The following is a 19,278-nucleotide window of genomic DNA, read 5'->3' as shown; positions in this document are numbered from 1 at the left end:
CTTGCAGGTTCGTTCCCTTGCCCATGACGTATCATTCCGCTTACCTGTGGATGCTTTCAAGGGTGCACATGAGAGTACACACCATGGCGGGGCGCTCGGCACATACGCTGGCATCTGCATGGGTGACCCGGAGGTCGGTGACGTCACAATATCGGAGATGAGTCCCGAGGACATCAGAGCCGAGCTGAAAAGGTAAGTGTGTATGTGTGTGTGTGCGTGCGAACCGCGGTTCCGCGCTTCAAACTCTTCTGTCCATCTTCTCTAATGGTTTCCTTTATTTTCTGCTTCTTCTCTTTCCTATCTTTCTGGCCGGTTCCACAAACAACAACAAAACAACAACAGACTGTACACACAACTAGAATATTTAAAAAATAAAACCCTTCGCCAAGACAATCCCCACATAAGCAAGCGAAGAGGAGGCAGAAAGGTGGCCCATCGAAGATTCTCACTCCAGGTAAGAGACGAAACTTCCGGTTGCAAACACACCTAAGCAAAAAAAATGCAACCAAAGGGAGAGGGGAGGGACAATAAATTGTCCCTTATTTTTCTTATACCACCCTTCGTTGTTTGGATGCTTTGTAGGAAGTAACGAATTTTGGAAACGCTTTTTATTCATTATACTGCAGACAAACACACACGGACACTGAGTGAAAAGGGTATAGATCATGTGCAGTGTTTTTGATCTCACAATCATTACACGAATGCAGTAGTTATATTAACAATCTAGACGCTCAAATAAGCTACAGTATGAGAGCAGTTCACAATTTATCGCAAGTAATGGAGGCGCCTGGTCGTTTGTTCTATAAGATGGCTTATTTCATTTAATACGCAAAGCTTTTATAATGTTCTATGTAGGTCCAGTTTACTCCACATGCTATCATTTAACAATGATCATCATCTTCCGTTACAAAAAAAAATGACTTCAAATTAGATATCACGTTAAGACATCAATTGGTCAAACCTTCCCCCTCTCATACATGCAAAATAATGTACAACATATGTAGTAGATGTATCGTTTAAATGTATATCTAGCTACCATCAGCTCCAGCTATTCCATTAAATCCCAAAACCCCATCTGTTGAGTGTGTGTGTGTTTGTTTCCACTGCATTAAACAATGATCACGATACAAAATAACAGTAAATTTGGGCGTTCTTTCCCCTATTGAGTGTATCTCGTGATTGATACGAACAGTTGCAACAGTTTTCCACACCATTTCGGACCCGATATAAATACCTTTTCCAGTTCCGATGTATACACCCCCCCAACAAAGCTTTCCAAATCCGTGTACTTCCTCAATGCTCTGTATCACAACCGATTCTCCATCTACAGAGAAAGGGATCATCGTGATGGTTTTAATCGATTTTTCCTTTTTTAAGTACGTTTCTCTCTTTCTCAATTCTTTTGTTCGTTCTACCATCAATCGGGCAGTAGTTTTCATGAAAACAGTTTGTTTTTTATTGCTTTTTGAATTTGCAGTTTACCTTTACCATAATGTTTTATCTTTTTCCGCAGTAATAAGTTGGTTTTGGTACTTGCTTGTGAATTTATCTACTGATCGTTCGTCCTTTTTGCATTGTTTTGAGCGATTATTTTTGGGGTAGATTTTAAATCATGCGTGAATGAATCGAACAAAATTACAATTGACTGAAGTGAAAAAGTATGATATAATATAAATGATTTAAAAAGAAAAGCATTTTGCGCTGCCGTTTGTTCATTCCGCATTGATATTAGGTAGAATTGCAACTGTATCTCCTTATCTAACAACTAACCAAACTAATTCACATTTAACTGGTTGTTTTGTATCTCTTTTCTCTCTCTCTCTCTCTCTCTCTCTCTCTCTCTCTCTCTTTCTCTCTCTTTCTCTCTCTTTTCTCTTCTTAAACGTTCCCGTCGTATTGTATTGAAATGTTGTTGGAAAATGTGTACCCCTAACTATGTTTTATCCCTAACCTAACATAACATAAAAAAAACAACAATGCAACTCATGTTCACCGATCTACCTATACTATCTTACCACTCAACTTCACTAAACATTATATACTAAAACTTACATCCCCTTCATGAAACTCATTCTTGGTCCACCATACAAACCATGCGTTTCTGTAACACTCTTCTATCTGTATCTACTTCCTCGACGTACTGACGTACAACACCACGCATTCCAAAACTAATCGTGCATCCCTAACTCTACTACAAATGCTAAACATTGATGGTATTCCTAATCTCTTCACAACAAAACAAAAATCATCGCGAAAAATGCATACCATTGTCCCACCTCGATTGGCACCGACGTTTGGACTAAACAAACCCGGCACGGAACAAATTTTCAATGAATGATAAAACAATTATTAAATCAACCCTTCCTACTCCAACTTCAGAAAAAAGGAAGCCGAGAAAAGGTAATTTTAGAATTCACTTAATTACAACCACAAAATAGCGGTATAATTTGAGGGAGTCCCAGTCATCCAACAGTTTGTCCTTTTCTTAGTAAAAACGTTCATTTGTGTAAAAAGTGTTCTACAAACAGTTGGAATGTCTGGATTGAATTAATCCTAGATTCTTGTGCATTTTATATGATCAACTATTACAAATATTTAAAAAAAAACCTTCTATGTTTGCGTTTTGCGTATGATGCACACCAACCACAAGCCCATACAAAAGGCGGCCCGTTTGCGCTATGGGCTATGGGTGGAATGATTATTCTACGCACTGGAAGACGAAATCTAATCTTGCTTTGCATATAGATTAGAAAATTCGTGTGAAAAATTCATGCGCTCTTGTATCATTTCAATGCCGACGTCCGCCCGCCCGATCGGGTTATCGAAGGAGAGCACAGCCAAACACAACTAGTGGGAAAGCTTTCGGGCTTTGTCCTTTGGCAACACAGCTACGAAACTCACGAGTAGTTTCCACCAAATATTGATGTTAAATTTTGACTACACATCGCTTGTTTTGCTTCAATTTTCGATAAGTCTAGTTAGATCGGCATTAAACTGAAGCTTTCGTTTCACCGATAAACGGTATCCACCATGGCGTTCAATGTAACGAGCGCTCTGTGCGCTGGCTTGCAAGAATCGCTTTTCCATCACGCAAACCGAGGTGAAGTAATTCAATAAAGTTGTTTTTATTTTCAACATACGGATTTGGAACAGCATGGCACCGCCGGGAAGATGGAATCACTCTTAATCTGCACAATGTTGCTGACAAATTCAGTAGAAGGGAGCGGGGCCACCAGCAATCCGGCACGTATATAACCGTTGTCCCTGGTTGAAGCATGTCACCCTCTTCACGAAGACATCTCGAACAATTGGTTCTTGTTTCCCTTCTTTCACTTTAATTTTACTCCATTTACTACCCCCTAGCTGACTTGACTTTGACACTCGGATTTCTTGCTCCATTTTTCCCCCTCAACGGATTGTTACGGCGTGTCGGTGTAGTCGGGATGGCGCATATTTCACATTCCACCCATTCCCAAAGACTTCTCCGATACACCGGTGGAATTAATATTGACATCCTTATCCGGTAATCGTCACCCGATCGATTCACTTTGCGCTAGTGCCCCAAGTCGGGCCCTGGTTTGCCACCTGAACAACAATGTCATGATTCTGTCTGTGGAGTCGTTTTCGAGTACCTTCCGCGTACCGCGTTCAAAGCCTGTGCGCACCAACCTGTCAACGACACCATTATATGTGTGAGTGAATCCTTGAACGCGGGCAGGTGGGAGGGAGAAACTTTTCGTTTGCTGGTGTCTAAAGCTGAAGCACTTGAAACTGGCACGATCGTGCTCACAATTGACAATTAGTAGTGCGTAGCTGTCAAACGAAACCAAGCACTCGAGCACACTACTATTCCCTCGGCCCACCATACTTTCGTCCCATTAACCTTAGCAATCCTTCAGTGTGGTAGGTGCCATTTTTCATCGATGCTCGAGCACGTTCCACATAGGTGAGGGGATGGGCACAGTCCCACAAACCCTCACTTTATCAACCGGTTCCGATTGAGCGCAAGATCGATGGATGCTTCTCCACTTCGTGTTTGCGAAATAACGTTGCGCAGAAATTTATAGGCATACCATTGTTGACCTCAATTATTTATATGCTTTTTTTTTGTGCTTCGTCTCTCCGTTGGTCTCTGGGAGGGTAGAAAACCCAGGGCCCCATAAAAATGGGGGAAAAGGGAACATCAAGGGAAACGAAGGGATAAACGTAGATGATAGAGGCGTGATGTTTTGTCGGGAAGACAAAAGGGCACAGGAAATTGATTGAGTAATTCATGTGCTCTTTTACGCTGTCCATTACATCTTTACGGTGGTGATAGTGAGCGAAAAGCTCTACCTCAGGACCATCCATCCATCCATCCATCCAGTGAAGCTAGGGCAGCGGACTTTGCGAAAGACGCTATATTTCTTTCCATCCTCGTTACAATCAATAATTTCAATCAAATTAATTTCCTAGCGTAAAAGATGGCTCCAACTGTGCACACCCATTCACAATTGGGCAGCCCTAACTTTAAAGAGCTTTTACAGGAGATTATGAAAGTTTTCAGTGTTTCAGAGCTTTGATTGATTGCTCTTGTTTGTGGACATTTTTCCTTTTCAATTTGACGGAAAATTGATGTTGCATTTGTCGGTTTTAATTTAACTATTTTGTTATGATAAATAAGAGAAGATTTATCTATTTATTTAATATTCTGTTTTTAATTGAATAACTTGTAATTGTCAATAAACTAAATGATATCAATGGTTTGTTAGCTAGATGGCTAGTAAGTGAGTTTTATTTCCATTATTAAATTTAACTATTTATGGACAATAGTCCAATACAATAGTACTTTCAAAAGACTTGCGCGTTAATGGGTACGAATCTCTATTCTCTCCTCATTGACTCATGCTATGCTTAGTAGCTACCTTGGTCAGTGTAACTAAATAGATGTGTATAAAGTGCATAATTTAGAAACAATTAGATGAAGGAGAAAAATATAATTTGAATTGAAATCCCCTTGGATGATACAAGCCTTAAATTATGGTGTCAATTAATAGACAGTTTTCAAGGATGCTTTCAAAATAGATGCTTTCCTTACAGTAATGTCCACGGTCATCGCGGTGATGTTGCTGATGATAGGTCCCACCTCTTATCTCAACACAGGATTTGAGAAAGACAGAAGTATATTTGCGATAATATTACTCTAAAGTAGGCTTTCACCATGCGGCAGATCTTGGATAAGATGGCTGAATACAGACACGACACATACCATCTCTAAATTGACTTCAAAGCTGCATATGATAGCATAGCCAGGGTAAAACTGTACGACGCTATGAGCTCTTTTGGTATCCCGGCCAAACTGATAAGACTAGTTAGAATGACTATGACCACTGTCACTTGCCAGGTGAAGGTGCATGGAAAACTCTCGGGATCTTTTGCTACCACCATAGGTCTGCGCCAGGGGGACGGGCTTGCCTGTCTCCTATTTAACTTGGCGCTAGAGAGGACCATCCGTGACTCGAGGATGGAGACTACTCAACCCAGATCCTGGTATACGCTGATGATATAGACATCATTGGTCTGCGGATCTCCTATGTAGCAGAAACCTATCAAGGAATCGAGCAGGCGGCAGAGAACCTCGGATTGAAGATAAACGAGGCAAAGACCAAACTGATGGTGGCAACATCAGCGGCCCTACTAATAAATAATGCAATCCAACGTAGGCGTGACGTACAGATAGGTGAGCAAACTTTTGAAGTCGTCACAGAATTCACCTAGCTTGGGTCAAATGTCAGCATGCGACAATAGCATGGTAGCAAAGTTACGCGCAAGGATGCTGTCTGCCAACCGGTCATTCTACAGGCTGAACAATCAGTTCACCTCAACGAACCTGTCGCGACGGACGAAGCTGGGACTATATAATACCTATATAGTACCGGTACTCACATACCTCTCTGAGACATGGACACTGTCCAAATCTGACGACACCGTCTTAGTCGCGTTCGAGAGGAAGATGCCCAGAAGGATATTTGGCCCCGTATGTGTGGAAGGACAATAGAGGAGCGTAATAATGACGAGCGATACGAAACCTCACTGTAGTACAGCGTATCAATCTCGCCAGGCTCCGGTGGCCCAGCCCGTAAAGTCTTTTTAGGTCGTCCACAAGGACAGAGGCGTGGTAGGCCCAAATTGAAGTGGTGCCAGATGGCGTGGTGAGGTGTCCGCCATTAAGGCCGGGATAACGGACTGGCAGACGTAGGCGCCGAATACGTAAGTAAGTAAGGTTCTGAGGAAACTAAAAGTGTGCGAGCAAGTAGTGGTATCGGACGCCATTCAAATGAATTTACCAAGTTATATACACATCCAAGACCACCAACATAGTTCCACGAAGGATAAACGGGTCCTTATTCCATCGAATACAATGGTAGACCCTAGGCATCCTAATGTATCTGGATACAAGGCCACTTACAATCATCAATGAGTGAATCTCGTAGATTCCCAACGACTGTGTGCAGACAGCGAACTCTTCCAAATGAAATGAATGGCGGTCGTATACGGATTGTGGTTAAAGTAAACAATACAAATTTTACCTTTTCCATACATTTTAAGGACTAAATTCATTAGAATGCAGAAGAAATCCTGTAAGAAATGGAAATGGAATTCATCGATATGGAAATGCGTTTTGAAATACATTTGTACCATAATTGTATCATGTAACATAACTAACTGTTGATTAACAGTCTATTACGACAATTTAATTATTTAAAATGCCTAATTGCTTCATTGCTTAGAAAAGGATTCAGATATAAAGTAAAAGCTCTTTGCAGAATTCAAACAAATGTATGCTTTAGCACGCTTAGAGCATAACACATAGCAACATCTAAACAAAAGCGCACTATACTGCAAACGACATGCAATGCAATCGGTTCCATTATCTATTTTGCCATAGAAGGCAAAGATTGTAAGGGAAGAAACACACATACACACGCGCGCACCAACATTCAAATGGCACAACTATTACAAAACACATATTCACCACTGGCGGCGTTTACTCTTTTCTCCTGTCATCGATCCCGTTTTCCCAAATACACCACTCCAAAACGCCATCTCCAATCTTCCACAGGCACTGAGCGCTAAACATCGCCACAATCGCCCAGCGGTGAGCGAAGTGGAAGTGACCGAAGCGGAACCGTCCCGTACGCCCGAGGACAGCGTGTGCAGCGTCGAGGGCCCAACCGACACCGGTACCGGAACCGGCGAGATTTCCGGCATTTCCAGTTCCAAATAGCTACCGTCGGCCGGTGCGGTGCAATCGCAACAGTCTGGCGGCCGATCGCGCTACAAGGAATACAATTTTTAAGCAGTAGCAGCAGCAGCAGCTTTCCACAGCTATCCACAGCTATCCAACCAGTCCTCCAACATCTCTTCACCTGCTGACCATGCTGATTCTCAACACTCTCGGTAACAATAGCAGCTCAGTGAGTCTGGGAAATGCACTGGACTTATCCAGTGTTCACGCAAACCGGAAGCAGTTGCTGTTCAGACACGTCTATGGGGCTGCCGTATTGACGGGTTGCAGCCAGAACCTTTTCCCGTATTGTCAAGCACACGATATTACACAGCGTTAGTTAGCGAACCAGGGGTTCAAACATTGGCAAAAAAAAACAAGAAACGAATGTAACAAACACCGGATCTTAAATATCCTTATATCATCGTGAGAAACTCATTTATGTTATCATATGCAGCAGTTCGCTTTTACACATTCTCACGCCAAGTCAATATTACTTGCTTTGAGTATAGCTCATGCAACAGTAAACAGCAATAAGCATTGAAATAGGATCTCATTTTATTCGTTGTTTAGTAATGATGAGTTAGCAACATACTTCAAACATTTTTTCCAAGCGGTATAAAAGGTTGAAGTACAACTCTTATCAAACATATAATTCCTGCTTTTTCATCCTTGACAGTCCTGGGTACCAATCAGACAGAAGGGCGAGACATACATTAGTATGGAGTTACTTGCAACTGATCATGATACCTCATTCATAACAGTTTTGTTAGGATATTTGTTAATACAATGTGTGTTTAACAGTCAGAATCCGGCACCGAATGCATACGGACAACCAAATGTGTACATAAGAAGGGAAACTCTCTGCAACGTTTACATACACAAACACAAGTCACTCTTAACTCTTTTAATGAGCTTCTTTCTAGAGAGAAAGACGCACAATATAGTGTAGAAAACTGTGAAGATAGTTTAAACCGAACGAAATAGATGGCCATCTCATGCGGCAAACATTAGTTGGCAGCTGCACCACACAAAAGCCCTAGAAATAGGGTAAGGATCCCTTTTACTAGCAAGAACAGAAACAAGACCGCAAAGCGACAAAGTTTGAATTTAAGTAAAATTTAAAACGAAAGTAAATAAGTAGTGTTATGTACAAAAAAACAATACATATACGCACAAAGACAAATGACATTGTATCGAACATGTCTTAGATGGAGCTGGGTACTTGAGCGAGTGTGAGTACATCTAGACTCCCCCCTGTTATCACGTAAATCACGCAACAGAGTTGACGATTTCTTGTACCATAATAGGGAACAATGTGTAAGTAACGTGTAATGATTACTATTATAAAGAACAAACATACATACAATATCCCTTATCATGAGCTTAATCAAATAGATAATCCAAACAGCAGAAAACATGAATAAACACTTCGCCGTCGAGACAGTTGGTTGGGCGGTTGGTTTGGGAGAATCAGACTCCGATCGGCAATGCGCAAGTGTGGCACGTGTTGACGCGTAAACGCAGCCAAGTATAGCAGACATTTACACTCTGATCGCACGGACCATTCACCGCTGTGGTCCACTAGGATAGCATCATGTGCAGCGAGAGCTAGGGAAATGCAGAAGACAGAAATAACATAATTATATTACATACAAAATTTAGGGCAAATTTAGGGTCGGATGTTGTAAAAAAATAACTCACAACACACATAATCATTGCTTTGTTCTCTAGACAGAAAAGCGACTATAAGTGGTTCTGTTTTATGCGTTTACACAATGTACGCTAATGTTTTCATTCTCATTTAACAATTCGAATTTCTTCGCCCAACCGTCTCTGGGGCTGGGACCACCAGCCTAGTCGAGATTGGTGCTGGTAGGCGAAGAAATGTGTAACCAAACGCCAACTCCGAAAGATCCGCTCTCTCGATGCGCTTGTTCCCGGCTGTTGGTGGCGAACTCGTTTTCCACCACCCACAGAGACAAGAGACACACAACAAGACCGCGGAACCTGCTCCATCGATCGAGCAGTCGATTAGGGACGGGAAGGTATATATATATATAGTGTTATATACGTGTAACGAGACGAGACATATACGATTAGTTCGTTTACTCAATAAACAGAATTGTATCTTACTATCGTTAGGTGGAACTGCTACTACTACTACTACTACTGTAACTATCATTGCATAAGAAGTATTATGAAATGTTTAACATGTATCATGTCTGGGAGGACAAACTGCATGCAAATCAGTGGGATAGAAAATGAACGAAGCCGTAGCGGGGGTGGGGGGTTCGACCGACCGGTTAGTAGATTAAAATGGCAGCGAATAGCATATATACCTAACAGGTGGTAGCAACTATTGTAACAAAATAGGCAAAGTACGCAGCAGAAGCATAAAATGTTCTGATTACGCGGACGAAGGAAGCACAAACAATGACGAAATGAAACTATCCACCTTAACGTTTACTGTACTATCTTACTCTAGTTCTTACTGCAGATAAAATAGAAGAAAATACCAAAAATTAGCTAATGACAGCAGCATTGTAACGCTCACTCCAGTCCAGTCCACATACACGTACAGAGTGTAATGATGTTTGAAGATTGATAGTTGATAACAATCTCTCAATGCAAAAAGGGAATGACAGTAAAGCAAAGACAATTTAATTTCCTTTTGTATATGCAATGAGCTCGCGCTTGGAAATTTGATGATATTGCGATTTTGTATTGTTATGTGAAGTAAATTAATATAATTGCTTTCGACATTCTGTGCAATACAATAAAAGAAGAATTTTGTGCCACGTGTGCATAAACTTTCAAATCGAACGAAAGCATAAATTTCAACTTTCATATTGATGCACCTGGCCACAAAGAATAGGCAAGGAATGTGTATGCAAACACACAGGCAGAACACAGTTTAATTTCAACAGCCATTGTTCCCACCAGAAAGCATTTCCTAGGTACGTTCCCACCTTTTTCCAAAATTCAATCATGACTCGAATCATTTCTTTGAAAAAAAATAGAAAATCTCCATACACGAATCAACCTTGAGCATGTGAAAATAGAGAGCAACACGAAAAAAAAATTCCTAAATTTAAAGCGATTGACAGCAACAGAAAATGCACAAATGTCCAAGAACCTCGAATGTGTAGTATCCGAGTCTGAGCGCCAGTGGTGTATGGAGCATGGGAAAGAAATGGAACAAAACTGATAATAAAATATGTACTGCAGGAACTTTAGTGCAAGTAAATCAAGACGTAAACGTAAAACAAGAATGAATAAAACAGAGAAATTCCCGAGATCATGCGAAATGATTAATGTATGAGAAAACTTACTCTTTGGTTAGTATCCTGCTTTTGCCATTGCCGTCCACTTTTCCGCTGTCCGGAGCAGTGCTGCTTTTGTAACAATAATTCCAGTGTTACGGTTTTCAATAATTTTTTCTTTTTAGATCTTTATTCTTCAATAGTTTGTTTGTCTTTTATGTTTCACTTCTACCAGCTGACAAAGAGTAGTCGAAAATGCTAACGTTTGGTTTTTCTCTTTCAGAGTATTGCATTACGTTTCGTTATATTTTTCGTTTAGCTAAGTTTCTTTTAACCTTCATTTTGGTATTAATCATCTCCGACTACACCACTGGACACAGACGGGAGATGGTTTATGGGGTTAGTATATTTTTGTTTGTTTGTTTTACTTGTTATGTCATTTTCCCTAAGTAACTTTCTGCTCAACCGTCGAACAGTTCCTCATCGTAGGCACAATGAACCGATATTAGTTGGTATAACTTATTAACACACCGTCCGTCCAGTCTATAGTGATTGCAACGAAGATGTCACAGTAGTAGCTTATTATTATAAATAAATATATACAAAATACGTTCCATATAATAATTGCTCTCATCATTCGCTTTGCCCTTCACTTCCACGTACCATTTGTATGTTTTACTCTTTCTTATACCCCAACTACCGATCCACTACTTCCTTCGACAAGTGCTGCACACTGCTGGGATGTGACCTAAACATCAACTATCACGGCGAAATGGTATGTTGGAAAAATGAAGGGAGTTTAGCAAGTTTGGGAAATATATTCAATCCTGCATGCAGGACGTTCGCTCTGCCGGCCAGCTTGTTGGTGTGAACGAAAAGAACTGCAACAAAGGCGACAGAGAAAGTGACTCCTAGAACGTTGGTGCAGAAAGGATAAATAAGCTGTTTTCCTCCTTTTTGATCCATTTTAGCAGCTTATTCACAAGACTTATCACTTCGTTCTTCTCAACCGTCGGCTCAAACGTTACAAACAGCTCGTATGCCTGCGTCACCTACAATAAATATATTCAAATAGTGTCCAGTGTTAAGCAACGCATCTGTTTCGGCCATCAGATTGATGGTTTGAATCATCAATGAACCAATACGAGCGTATTAGGAGGCTAATATTTACCCAAGCAAGCAGCACTTCTTTCTCCTTCATCTGGTAGATCAACTTGACGGGGCGGCCAGAGTTGTGAATGCGATGATGTAGCCGAAAGTACATCCCTTCCAGACGCTTAAACTGTTCCCCGCTCGAGTACGGTACGGTCAGCTCCGAGCAGAGCAGCTGAGCGTTCGACTTGCTTTTGTACAGAAAGTGTCTTATCTCTGGAATGCCAATGTTCAACAGCTTGATGCCTTTGTTATTGATTGCATCGTTGATTGCTTCCAAGCAATTGCTTCTGCGTAGTTTCTGCACAAAAGGAACAGCATCGAAAGGAATTAATAACTTGTTAACAATTTTAGCAAACAAAGCGTTTTAAGAACAAACAATACCTCAGTTATCTTTCGCTTTGCCTCCGATAGGATATAGAACACGTCCCGCTCAATCGATAACAGCAGCAAACAGGCTTGACAGTCTTCGGCCAGGTACGATACGTGTGCGTGCAGGAATCCGCTCGAGTCAAACTTGGGAAGACATAGCGGTGTCCAGCTTTCGGCCGATTTGAAGCTTTCCGAGCATTCGATCAGGTTAAATATGAGTCTCAAATCAGCCGGATGAATGAAATACTTCTTCATGCGCACCAGTGCGATCAGCTTATTGTTGGCAATTAATACTGCAAACACCAGGTTCTTGATCTTTCCGCAGTTGCTCTGTATAGCGGACACAACCGTTTCTCGCACGGACGGCTGCAGCGGCAAGATGCGCACAGAGTGCGTCATAAAGCTAAACGGATTATTCGACACTACCTTCCGATCGCACTTGTCACTGACCAGCAAATGGTCGATCAGCCGTTCGCTACCGGCCAGTAACCGACGAAGATCGAAATTTTTTCGCCTCTCGAACGTTTTGATCATATGACTAAGCGTTAGGGTGGAAAGAATTTGATTATACACGTCACTGAAAAGAGCAAAAATGCAAAATTTAAGGGTACATGCTTTTTGTTTTCTTCTCAGATCTCAATTCGCCTTACGTGAGCTGCAGTTGTATTTGTTGCACGCTATGGGATGTCCGCGAAACCGCCACCAGAATCAAGGGTGATTTAACTAGAAACACAAACTTTACACCGGCAGCATGGATCGATTTGATCGTATCGTTGCCACTTTGGATAAAACTAACTAGCGCCTGCATCACTCCGAACAAGGTGGCCAATTTGTCTTCATTGCCGTGCATCGAGTAGATCGGTTTGCCCGCCGTGCTCAGTATGAAGACGTGTCGCTTGCGGTTTAGAAATTCGGTATCGTGCAGATAATCACCCGAATCTAACTCAGTGCCGATCGCTACAGTTCCGCCACTGCCGGGTTCCGTTGCTTCAGCAAGACTAGTAGTGGATGCATCGAATTCCCTGCTTTTGGCACTACTGAACGAACTCGATTTGCTCATCCCACCGTCAGCCGGGTAATTAGTAACCGTATCATCCTGCACCCTCGCTGTATTGCTACGATCGGACCCACTTTCCTGATCGTCCTCACGCGCCTTCTCGTCTGCATCGGTACGTTCACCAAGGCTGCCCTCCAGTTCCTGCAGGTGGGTGGAATTTTCCTGCACACTTTCCGCCGGTAGGCTATTTATTTCGTGGGAAAATTCTTCGAACGAATCCGTCGTTATCAGCGAACTTTCTTCGCACACTCCCGGCTCGCACTGATCCACCCCGTCTGGCCTGGGGTCGCTCATGTTTATCTTCGGTGTACCTATGAATATCTATTCGTATCTAGCCCGGCACGACGAAAAGAACGTAAAATTGATCGAGATCAGGTAAGGGAAACGGAAATTTCCACCTTTAATTAAAAAAAGTCTCACTTTTCAACCACGAAATCCGTAGTATCGTCAAATTACGTCCGTGGCGGGGAAACCAAAACACGAAGAAAAACAATCTGATTATTTGATAGATTTACATTTTCTTCCGCTCCACCCCGTCCCGTTGAACATAATTTGACATTAAATCTTTGTTGGCACGTTTGACGTTTCGACTAGTTCTAAATGAGCGGATATGTTTTTGCTTCGAAATCGAACCGTACTTTCTATTTCAATAAAAACATAAACACACACACATTTCTTTATTCACACAGCTTTCCGTACAATATAGCAGGGCATTGAGTTTTACTTTCGTACCCACATATCATTTTATATTGCTTGTGCTAAAAATTGTTCCAATTTCGGCAATGTTTTCCTCGGGCTGTACCAGACGATGACCATGTGCCCGTCCCGCTGTGCCCATCATGAACTGACTTTGCTGCCGAGACAACAAGAGCAGACGTACGTTTTCCTAAACCTTTGTTTTTGTGCGAATTTCAATCGGGAAGAATTTGTCTCATTTTGTGATCGCTTGCGGAAAGGAATCTTCGAAATCAGTGCAATGATGTTCTGTTTCCGCTATCGAGCTGCGCAACCGTTGTGTCTGCATACGTGCGTGTTTACATTTGCGCTGAGTGTTTGGTAAAGTTCCCAACCCCATTGCCCGAGCGGAATTGGTTCACCTTTTGGGAGGGCAACCAGCAACAGTGATGATAGAGAGACTGCGAATATCGGGACTCGCCCTTTCGACATTACGGCTTCAGTGGACGATAGCGCTGCGAGTTGCTAAATTTCGCTAATGGCTGTTGGTACCTGTGTACGGTGGCACCCCTTTTTCTAGTCTCTTCCACTGTCATCACGCCTATTGATACTGGTAGGGGTGGGTTTGTTTGCGCGATAATCTCCATTGTCGAGCTGTAGCGCGCACATAGCTAATCTTTCCGCCTTGTTGCAGGTGTTGTTTGGTCGATTTTGCTGCCAGCCTCTGCGTGTGTGAGTAACGGGTACGTGTGTTCCACGAGAATCGTAGGATTGATGGTATCGTTGGCCCTCCACTTGGCCCTCGTGAACGACGCAAACCTTAAACACGATAACCAGTACCGAAAAGACGCAGTCTAGAGGACATGGGTTGCATCAATTCGAAGAAGGACGACAAGGACTACCATTCCAACATCTTTCACGTGATCAACATCGACAACGATGGGACGGAGCTGTGGAGCGGCAAGTTGGAAGTGACCCGCGTCGAACTAACGCTCTACCGGAAGGGCAAGGAACCGACCAAGTGGCCGTTGAAATGTTTGCGCCGCTACGGTTACAACGTGGATCAGTTCAGCTTTGAGGCCGGTCGCCGCTGTACCACTGGCGAGGGTATTTACGCCTTTCGATGTCGACGGGCGGAAACGCTCTTTTACACTGTGCAGGCCTACATTCAGGGACGCATCTACAGCGATGAAAACACGAACCCTAACGATCCCTACCCGATACCGGTAGCTTCGAATGGGCCCTCGGTTGCGGCTCGCAGCGTTTCGCAAAATAATACTGCAACGCGCAGCAGTGGCAGCGGTGGTCAGGGCCAGCAAATGCAGTGCACGTTCGTGATGAACCGGACCGGCATGGCTACGAGCCAGTCGCTCAGCCCGAATGGGACGATTCACTCGAACTCAAACCAAAGCCGTAGCACGGACACGCTCCCACTGGAGGGCAACTATCTCGAGCCGACGCCGAATCGTTCGAACGTTTCCGGAACGGGGCAACCGCATACAATTACCACCCGCTTTCAGCAAGGACTACGGCTCAGTTCGGTTAGCAGTGGCCCTATTAGTCCCGACATAACATCACCCGGCTCTCCGAACAGTATGACCAACATACTGGAAGTGACGACCCTGAATCCGCTGCCCACGTCCCACACGAGCGGAAGCGTGCATCAGGGCGTGAGTAACGTCTACCAGGAGTTCCCCATGAAAGATTCGACGATGGCTTCCCTCCATCATCAGCATCACCAGCTGCTGCTGCATCAGCATCACGTGCATCATCCCATAGCTGCCCCGATAGTGGCCCCGCTCGTCGGTGGAGTGGTTCGAACGTCAATGGACGTACCGCCCCAGGAGCCTGCACCGGGCACATCGACGTTGCTGAACTCCACAGCTGGTTCCGAGGTAGCAACGGGTATGCAGAACGCCGGCCCGAACGATGCGCTCATTTGCGGTGCTGGAGAGTACGATCAGCAGCAACCCTCGACGCCAGATGCCATCGATCCGGCGCGACTGTACATGAATGTAAATATTGCTGGCAACGAGGTTGGCTCCGGTTGCGCTGCAAAGGGTAAAAAACCGGCCGCTTTCAGTAGCAAGAGCAACTCTAGTCTGATTTCGATTTCAAACATCACTAACAACAACAACAACACAAACCATAGCCATAACAGCACTGGTTCGTTCGACGAGTGCCAATATCAAAACGTGCGCACGCCGACATCCATAACCGCCATCGGCAGTGCGAATGGGGCAGCGTTGCCTTTGCTACAGCAGACCATCGTGACCGGTAACGTGTTCGCCCAGTTCCAGCGGCTGAATAGTGCCGGAGGTGGACCGGGGAATCAGTTTTCGATGGATCCGAATCGGTTCTACGAAAATTTGGAACCGGGCGAAATGAAAGCCGTCTTTCTTCGTGGTCGTTGCTCAAAGCCTGATATTTTCAGCAACGTTGACCTACCATTAGACCACTCGGAACCGTGCACTCCCACGGCAACTGCTGCGAACCAGCGGAAGGTGAACTACATCGTGCTGGATCTCGATCAGTCAAACTCATCGCATAGCATAAGCGGTGCGGCAGGATCTGGCACGAATGGTACCGGCATTCTTTCGCCGACTAGTACGGTGCCGGGCGGATCGACCAATGGTAACACGATTGCTACCAGCGCCACAAACGGTGCTAGTAACTTCAACAACAATAACAACAACAATGCAGCGATCAATCTGAACAGCGTTGCACCGGGTGGAATGTGCAATTCAGCTAGCGGTATGGCATTGGGAACGATTGGCTCAGGCCAATCCGATCACCGCGTCACGTCTGTTGCGGGTGTGGGCTGCAACACGGGCCTGTGCAGTGGCGGAACGCAAGGAGCTGCAGGCGTTGGCAATGTGACTCCTACCAGTGTCGGTTTACTGCCACCGGAGAGCCCGAAGAAGGCATCGCTCGGGTACGCGACGATCGATTTCAACAAAACAGTGGCACTCAGTAACTCTACCACGCCTTCGTCCGAACTCGACAGTGAAGGATCGCGCAAAACCCGCCACAACTCGACGGTTACGCCTCTGGCAAGGCAGAGCAACTCGGTAAGCGATTAAGGTTAACACGCTCAGTGAGTGGAGTCCGTGCACGTTATTCTAGTTGATAATTTGGGGCATTGTAATTAGGAGCAAACAATTAGCAAGACCTGAGTACCATCCCAGTGTTTGACTCAACTGTCACTCAAGCTATCAAGCAGCAACTTAGCTGCACTTTACCGGGAATGATCTTGCTTTGCAAAGTTGATTTTAAAATGATGCTGAATTTACATATTTTAATGAACAGGAGAACCATGTTATGAATCAATCTTTCCTTTTTGTAAAGGGTATTTATGATTTCGTTGTTTCGGTGGTTGTATTAAATTGATTTTAATTTCCTAGTTACATTTGCTACTAATATAACATATTTATCTCTTTCTACATTACGAAAGATGTATAGAACAAATTGAGCGTTTTTTTATGCAATTTTAGCGATTTTAATTTAATTTTACTTTAGATTAAATCAATTTAATTGTTCTTTTTTTAGAACACATTACGATCTCTTTCCGTGCTAAAGAGAGCGTAAGCTGCAACGTAAATGAATTATAATAGCATATTAGATGTCGATAAAAATAACGTAAATTGTTGTTAGTCTTAAGACAGTGAAAAAAGGAAGAGACATAAAATTTAGCACAATACAAAGTATGCAGTTTTCAAATGTTAGACAAATGCATGTATTGTATAAACCGTAACCGCCACTGGTTTCAAGCCGCATATAATTTGTTCTTCATATGAACGGGAGTGTTTTACAATACGGAATCAGTGAATCGAAATAATGCCAACATCATAACACGTTTACACAAATGATATCTCCAAAGAATAGCTTTATTACAAACAAAAAACAAAATTAACAGTGCTAATGCTCAAAAGATTGGAATTACATTGATTCTTGTACAAAGCGCGATTTATGAAAGGAATTGTATGCGTTCAGGGAACCATTCAAAACATCGTTGATAACAAGACATTTTTTACATTAAATTTCTACATATTTCATTTCTATGATGTGTATGTTTCGTTATCGAAAAATTAAGTGCGCAACGGTCAGAAAGAACCAAACCAAACGGTACAGCACAAAGACAGGACGAAAAGGTACGACAAAAAGCGCCAAAAATTACACAAAATATTTAAAAAAAATTAAACATAATTTAAGGAGAAACAAAAGCAGAAAGATTGTTACTGCGCAGTATGGGCAGATTTAAATTCTATCACTCATATACACCATTGTTTCGTTTAACAGTGTTATTGCGACGAAAAACAACCGCACTATAAACCAAACCCGTCACGATTTTCATAAAATACATAAACATATAAAGGAACACAAAGCGCCACTGCGCTCCTAAACGAAATATTGTATAATGCGTGATACGATGAATGTAGCCAAACAATATGCTGATGTAACAGTGGTAACAGTTAATCTGGGTTCTAGCACAATGAATCGTATGGGTTCGATTGGAGCAGCTGAGGGAAGACAAAAAAATTTAACCAAGCTGGTCTGAAAATAACCCCAAAAGGTAGGAGATATTATTCTGTAAGAATTTAAGCCTTCAGCACGGAAGAGAGAGAGAGAGAGAATCATAGAGAAATCATAGAGAAAATTGTCTGTAAATTTAACCAATAAGTAATTGGAAGCCGAAAGATGAGAACAGTTTGATATGAAAAACGGTAAAGCTAAACAGAAGTAACAAGCCGCCGTACCAGTGATCAGTTAACTTTGTTCATTTTATATTTCAACTGAGACATTAATTGTTTAAGAGAAAGCTGAACGTAATGTGTAACAGCATTTTTATAGTTTAAATTTATCTCATGTTAGGAAATGAAAAGGCCTGAACATCGTAGCAGATCGGCTACATAAATATGTAGCGAGTGTATTTTCCTCTGCAAAGAAGATGACACACACACATGGCCAAATAATAGAATGCCAAAAAGAAACGTTTGTTATACCACAGATGATACACAGCTGCGTCTGCCGTAAGTGTGCGGAACCATCAAATAAATCTAATAAAATTTATAGTTTACTATAAATACGTAAAACTTCTTGCATTTTCTTCCCATGGTCTAATCGCGACTAACGCCTCTTCCAATTCTATCGTTATCGGCTGTGAAACTCACCGATGAATTAGATATTTTATTATACAATGTAGCGCCGTTTCTCCGGGTACCTTTTATCCGGCTGTCCATTAATCCGAGAAATGACAGTTCAATACAAAGGTGACATTGCGTTATGAGGAGGATATTTGAAAAAGCGGTTATAAGAGCACATTGTCATCACAAAACAACGCTATAATTCATGGTAAATTTCAAATATTCACATTGGAAAAACATGAAGTTACTAAAACTGGGTTATTTTTATCAAAAAAACGTCTCGTCAGATTTGGACAGTGTCCATATCTCAGAGGCGTATGTGAGTACCGGAACTATATAGGTACT

At 42.6% G+C, this 19,278-nt stretch overlaps 3 protein-coding genes across 21 annotated transcripts in view; 2 read left to right on the top strand and 1 right to left on the bottom strand.

Annotated features, from left to right (window-relative positions):
• Positions 1–10,566, top strand: part of LOC1279347 (metabotropic glycine receptor) — a 67,175-nt gene extending 56,609 nt beyond the window's left edge. For 12 of the 17 annotated variants that reach the window (XM_061659379.1, XM_061659381.1, XM_061659378.1 and 9 more), the window contains 4 exons: positions 8–192; positions 343–454; positions 2,380–2,400; positions 7,103–10,566. In XM_061659379.1, the coding sequence (XP_061515363.1) occupies positions 8–192; positions 343–454; positions 2,380–2,400; positions 7,103–7,267 (483 nt within the window). In that variant the 3' untranslated portion in view covers positions 7,268–10,566. Of the gene's footprint in view, positions 193–342; positions 455–626; positions 1,124–2,379; positions 2,401–7,102 lie in introns of those variants that run through there. The other 5 variants (XM_061659387.1, XM_061659386.1, XM_061659388.1 and 2 more) reach the window with 5 other exon arrangements.
• Positions 10,567–10,688: 122 nt separating this feature from the next.
• LOC1279346 (vacuolar fusion protein MON1 homolog A) lies at positions 10,689–13,681 on the bottom strand. Of its 2 annotated transcripts, none has more exons than XM_061659395.1 (5): positions 13,535–13,681; positions 12,708–13,445; positions 12,070–12,634; positions 11,705–11,986; positions 10,689–11,585 (listed from the first exon to the last, which is right to left on the bottom strand). In XM_061659395.1, exons 2-5 carry the CDS (start codon positions 13,406–13,408, stop codon positions 11,445–11,447), a joined length of 1,689 nt encoding a protein of 562 aa, XP_061515379.1. In that variant the 5' UTR covers positions 13,409–13,445; positions 13,535–13,681; the 3' UTR covers positions 10,689–11,444. The 2 variants fall into 2 exon arrangements, with proteins under 2 accessions (XP_061515379.1, XP_319053.5); XM_319053.5 differs by having other exon boundaries at positions 12,708–13,435; positions 13,535–13,654.
• A 261-nt stretch (positions 13,682–13,942) lies between these two features.
• LOC1279345 (mucin-22) lies at positions 13,943–18,882 on the top strand. Of its 2 annotated transcripts, none has more exons than XM_061659393.1 (2): positions 13,943–14,402; positions 14,484–18,882. In XM_061659393.1, the coding sequence occupies exon 2, from the start codon at positions 14,653–14,655 to the stop codon at positions 16,870–16,872; it is 2,220 nt and encodes a 739-aa protein (XP_061515377.1). In that variant the 5' UTR covers positions 13,943–14,402; positions 14,484–14,652; the 3' UTR covers positions 16,873–18,882. The 2 variants fall into 2 exon arrangements, with proteins under 2 accessions (XP_061515377.1, XP_061515378.1); XM_061659394.1 differs by having other exon boundaries at positions 13,943–14,408.
• The last annotated feature ends 396 nt before the right edge of the window (positions 18,883–19,278 follow it).

This window comes from Anopheles gambiae, chromosome 3 (assembly GCF_943734735.2).
Source record: "Anopheles gambiae chromosome 3, idAnoGambNW_F1_1, whole genome shotgun sequence".
NCBI lineage: Eukaryota > Metazoa > Arthropoda > Insecta > Diptera > Culicidae > Anopheles > Anopheles gambiae.
Note: the sequence above shows the minus strand (reverse complement) of the source record. Positions and strands in the feature narration are given on the sequence as shown.

What these genes read in the sequence shown, in the direction of transcription:
- LOC1279346 (XM_061659395.1), bottom strand. Translation starts at nt 13,408, where the DNA reads ATGAGCGACCCCAGGCCAGACGGGGTGGATCAGTGCGAGCCGGGAGTG. An exon ending in CAAAGCGAAAGATAACTGAG is followed by an intron (nt 11,987 to 12,069) that starts GTATTGTTTGTT and finishes CCTTTTGTGCAG; the next exon opens with AAACTACGCAGAAGCAATTG. An exon ending in AAGAAGTGCTGCTTGCTTGG is followed by an intron (nt 11,586 to 11,704) that starts GTAAATATTAGC and finishes TATTTATTGTAG; the next exon opens with GTGACGCAGGCATACGAGCT.
- LOC1279345 (XM_061659393.1), top strand. Translation starts at nt 14,653, where the DNA reads ATGGGTTGCATCAATTCGAAGAAGGACGACAAGGACTACCATTCCAAC.